Source organism: Chenopodium quinoa, unplaced genomic scaffold (assembly GCF_001683475.1).
Source record: "Chenopodium quinoa cultivar QQ74 unplaced genomic scaffold, ASM168347v1, whole genome shotgun sequence".
In the NCBI taxonomy this organism is placed as follows: Eukaryota; Viridiplantae; Streptophyta; class Magnoliopsida; order Caryophyllales; family Amaranthaceae; genus Chenopodium; species Chenopodium quinoa.
In genome coordinates, this window is record NW_018744239.1 from 10,031,623 (window position 1) to 10,036,848 (window position 5,226).

At 42.9% G+C, this 5,226-nt stretch overlaps 1 protein-coding gene across 1 annotated transcript; it reads right to left on the bottom strand.

Moving 5' to 3' along the window:
• Window positions 1–3,397: 3,397 nt before the first annotated feature.
• LOC110694379 (uncharacterized protein Mb2253c-like) lies at window positions 3,398–4,033 on the bottom strand. The gene has a single exon (XM_021871547.1). It carries the CDS (start codon window positions 4,031–4,033, stop codon window positions 3,398–3,400), a length of 636 nt encoding a protein of 211 aa, XP_021727239.1.
• Between the last annotated feature and the right edge of the window lie 1,193 nt (window positions 4,034–5,226).

A 5,226-nucleotide genomic window follows, 5' to 3' on the forward strand; every position in this document is an offset into this window, starting at 1 on the left:
AGGGCTAGGCTATCTCGAGGTAGCATGTGCATCGCAACGCTAGCCGCAAGCCTAGCATGCTAGGCGTGCTAAGCCTATGCATTCTAGCTAGCCACCGCAAGCATCGCAGCCTTACGTGTGTGCTAGCATGCCATGCGCCCAGCCATCGCAAGGCTAGGCTTTGCTAGCATGCTAGGCGCTGGCGCACGGCTAGCCCAGCAGCCATCGCAAGGCTTGGCCTTGCTAGCATGCTAGGCGCTGGCGCACAGCTAGCCCTGCAAGTATTGCAAGGCTAGGCGTTGCTAGCATGCTAGGCGCTGGCAGCAGCAACATAGCATAACACCACGCACCAGCCAGCAGCGGTCCAGGCATGTTGGGCTGTGCGTGTGCTTCGCATAGCAGCGCCCAGCATTGACGCACCAAGCAGCACGCTTTGCTTTGCCTAGCAGCAGCGCATAGCATGCGTGGCTCGCTAGCAACACGCATGCACTAGCTGGCTGCGTATGCTTACGGGTGGCTGTGCGTATGTTCTGGTTGGCTGGCCAGGCTGCCCAGTCTTGTTGCTAGGCGCCACCTGGTAGCCTTAGCAGCCAAGGCAGGTTGCCAGCCAACCACTTGGAGGGGAGGGCTGGTTTTGCTTGTGGGGACCAAGGGTTGGAGCTTTGCCTTGGGGAGAAAGGCTATGCCCCCCCCCATGTAAATGGTCTTCACCAAATCTCTCATCCTCCTTGTGCCACTTGTAACTTATTGATTGAATTGCAATTTTATTTTTGTTTTGATTAAAATAAAATGGGAAAATTGCAAATCTCCCACATTGATTGTGAATGGGAAATCAAGGTTCATTTCCCTATAAATACAAAGGTTTTGGGATTTGGGGAGAACACTTGAGTGGAACTAAAAAGGAATCTCCTTAGAAAAGTGAGAAAACCTTAAGTTCGTAAAACTCTAGTTTTTATTGGTCGGGTCCCGACTAACGTTTAAGACGTGGACCGTTCGGGTCGGTTTCGTGGGTACGTGCCGTCGGAGACCTTCGCATTTGCGAGGTTCAAGTTTTGAAGTAAGAGCTCGAGTTCGAGCAAAGCACGCGCCAAGGGTATGAATGTCTTTTCCTTCTCTCTCTTAATTGTTATTTAATTTGTGATTGCATGCTTGGTCGCTTTAATTAGTGTGCGGGTTTTGGGTGGGTTTCTTCTTTCGCGTAGAGTCGGACTCTACGAAACCCAACATCTTATTGGCTACTTCCACTGCACCATTTGCTTAAGGTTTATATGGAGAGGAGTGGTGATGTTGAATACCATACTTTTTAAGTAGGTCTTCACATTCTACTTGAAAGTGAGTACCATTGTCACTTATCATTTCATGTATGTGGGACTCTATATCTACATATGATGTTCCTTTCAATAAAGAGTGCCACATGTTTTGCGGTGAGTTTTGCATAGGATGTTGTTTCAACCCATTTGGTGAAGTAATCAATGGCAACAAGAATGTATTCATGGCCGCCTGTTCCGAACGGAGTAATCTTTCCAATAATATCTATTCCCCAAGTTGAGAATGGCCATGGAGATGTGTAAGTGTAAAGAAGAGATGGTGGAACTTGTTGCAAATTGGCATATATTTGGCATTTTGCGCATCTTTTTACATATTGATGGCAATCTCTTGGCATGGTAGTCTAGTAATAGCCTTGGCGCATGATTTTCTATACTAGCATTTTGCCATTCATATGTGTCCCACATGCTCCTTTGTGAATGATTTTCATTGCCTTTTGAGCTTCCTTCTTGCCTACGCATAGGAGGGATCTTCCTTAAGGTACTCTTTTATGAAGTTCATCATTTATGAGTACGAATTGTGAGGCTAAGAGTCTTAAGGCGCGTTTTGCTCTTTTGTCAGCATTAGGTCGATATTCCCCTTTGGCGACATAATTCAGGATGTCTGATATGCCTATTTTATATAGTGATTTACCCCCGTCCCTTGGTCATATTTTGGTGTATTTTTGGCTCTCAAAGCTACTTTTATTACTAATATGCGTTTCTAGTGTTTTCGTAGCCTTGGTATTATTTTATAGGAAATTGAAGATTTGGAGCATTTTACCGGGCTTATTTGAGCCACTACGAGCATTGGAGTAGGATTGCATTCATATGACCACATTTCGAAGCCCAAGACCGTGTTGGAGCAATCAAACCGGTGATTATGGGATCAGTGAAGAAGAAGAGACCAAGGCATTGGATCGAGATATAAGGACTCAAAGAGGAAATCTGGATTGGGCGAAGAAATTAGCCCAATCGAAGATTCCATTAATGCCCGGATACTCGCCCGACCGAGAGTACCCTCGCCCTGAGGCGCGCCCGGCCTAGCGAGGCAGATAGAGAAGAAGCACTCCTCGCCCTAAGGCACGCCCGACCGGGCGCAAGAGATAGTCCACCGGCCGAAGGCGGGCCCGGCCGGGCAAGATGGTGCCCGACCGGGCGCGTGTTCCTGAGCATTGTTTAGCGATTTTTAATCTTTGTTTTAGCTTAGGAATTTTAGCTTTAGTATAAATGCACTTTGTTAAGTGAGATTTGCGGACGTCTTTTCATTAGTAAAATTCCAGGTTTTTAGTTTTAAGCTTTAGATTAATACTCTTGTTCTCTCAACTCTTTTTGGTTTATGCAATTCATTATTTCCGTTTATTTTGGTAACGATTTCTTCCCCTTTATTTTCAGTAATTTAATTGTTTTGATTAATCATGTCTTGTTTTATGGCTTTGTTTGGTTTAGATTTTAATATGTGTGAGTAGTTTTATTTCTAGGGTTTGTGGGGATCCATAAATAATATGAAGGGGTTATTTATTATTGTTGACTGTTAGTGCTCGATTGATTTCCTATTGATTGATTTAATGCTATATGCAATTAGATTTGGCCAGGTTTAATTGTATAAGTTATGCAATATTGATTCGAGATTCGACAGATGAGAATTGATGTTTAGGCTTAGTTTCAATAGGCAGGTTAATTTATAAATGGTTAAATCAAGATTCGAGAGATGCGATTTAATACCGTTGGTTTATTCTATGATTGTAATACGTAGCGAAAGCCCTTTATGATCATATTAATTGATGCATTGATAATTGATTGTTATGCTTTACCCTGGAATATTGTTTATTGGTGAACCTATACCCTAGGCTTTGCTTTATTGATATTCTCGTTATTCTTAATCACGTTAGTTATTATTCTTCCTTAGTTTAATCTTCATAAAAATAAATTGGTTAGTTGATAATTTAGATTATATTAATTATTTAGGAATAAAAAGACATTGTTTCCCTGTGGATTTGACCCTACTTCCCTATCTGCTTTAGTTAGAGGACTTAGTTAATTCTTTTGATCAGGTGATACGACTTTATCCTGTCAGTGTCTGAATACCATGGTTCTTCCTCCTCTTCTTGGGTTTATTCTTCATCCCCAATAGCTTGAATATAAGCAGGCTTATGCCTTTTCTCTATTGTCAAAGACATTTGCTCAATTTCCTTAGGAATTCTAACCATTGAGGCTAGTCTTTCCAAGGTATCAGCAAATTGGTTTTCTTCTCTTGGTAGGTTTGTGTACTCTACTTTTTCAAGTTGATCAGTAAGGGTTTCCAAATAGGTTTGATATGGATCTAGGCTTTCACTCCTCACCATCCATCTTTTGGAAATCTGGTTGATGATAATAGATGAATCTCCGAATATTCGAAGTTTCTTGACTCCCAATGCCAAGGCTATTTCGAGGCCTACCACACATGCTTCATACTCTGCAGCATTGTTGGTGACGTCGAAGTCATGCTTTATAGAGATTAGGACATGCTCTTCTTTAGGCGATACTAGTAAGACTCCTACGCCACATCCTTTATGGTTGGATGTACCATCAAAGTATAATGTCCACGTATCATCCACAGTGACCGTTAACTCCTCATCTGGAAAGTCATTTTCTTGTATCGGTGTAGATTCTTCAATTGGGAAGTCTACCAAGAAATCAGAGACTCGGATTCCTTGATAGACTTTTGGGGCATGAACCTTAGGTCGAATTGAGCTAAGTTGACTATCCATCTTGATATTCGTCCATTAAGTGTGGATTTCTCAAAGAGATACTTGAGAGGTTCCATTCGAGATACCATATGACCTGTATGGACTAGCATGTAATGTATGAACTTAGTTGTGGCCCACACAAGTGCGAGGTGTTTGGGGGGTTTTTTATGTGTCCTACGGGAGAGTTATAATTTCCTAGTATGCTCCTTCCTTCGCCTGTACCTGCACAAATAACAGAGACTCCGGCTGGGGGTTAGGAGTTCCGCCTCCGAGGATTAAGTTAGAATCTTTCTTAAAAAAGGTATAAAGAGAAATAAATGCTTCTCGATTGGAGAGCGTTTTGCAATGGGTTTTGTGTTTTGTTGGTTGTTGGAAATATTGTCGATTTCCATAAATGAGGTATGCCCCTACTATTTATAGTAGGGGAGAGCTGTACCTCAATTAGGGTACAATGACACGTGTCGCAAAGGGATTGGGCCCTTGCTTACCGTTGCAAGCTTGACACGTGGCAAGCCTTTATAGGGCCACGTGTCTTAGGGGTATTTTTACCCTAATCATCTGCCCCTCACAGGTGTGACGTGGCATGTCCACGTGTCGCCTGTGACAAGTGTCAAACGCATGGGAGGAGACGATTCGTCTTCTTCCCTCCCTTTTTCAAATTTCAAGTTTTTAGGGCCCTTCTGCCCCTCTCCTATAAATAAGAGGCATTCTCTCTCTCCTCCATACTTTACATATTTTTCAAAAAAATTCTGAGAGAGAGCTCTGATACCGGCTGCTACTTTCAAGATTTTCTTGCATCCGGCTTTCTAGAAACTTGACATCCGACTTCCGATTGAGCGTACTTTCCTCAATTTCAGCAAGGTACCGGCTGTCCCTTCTCTTTACTTTTAACTTCTGATTTTAAGGATCTTGAATGATTTCCCATCCGGGTAGCATGCTGCCTGAGGGGTCTTTAACCCATTTCCCAGTACTGAATTCACTCCCTCAATCGGCATAGCTCCGTCTAAGGGGTCTTCAACCTTTAAATACCATGCATTCTAAACACCTCCATCCGGTATAACACCGCCTAGGGCCCTGTTCATTTGCTGTTTCTGAAAGCCGACTCAACCGGTAAAATACCGGTTGGGATACCATTCAATCAAAATATATATATCCGGTTTGAAAGCCGCCTGGGGGGTCTCTGACCCATTCCCAAATAGACTTCTTATCCTTTA

Coding starts and splice junctions, on each gene's coding strand:
- LOC110694379 (XM_021871547.1), bottom strand. CDS start 4,033: ATGGATAGTCAACTTAGCTCAATTCGACCTAAGGTTCATGCCCCAAAA.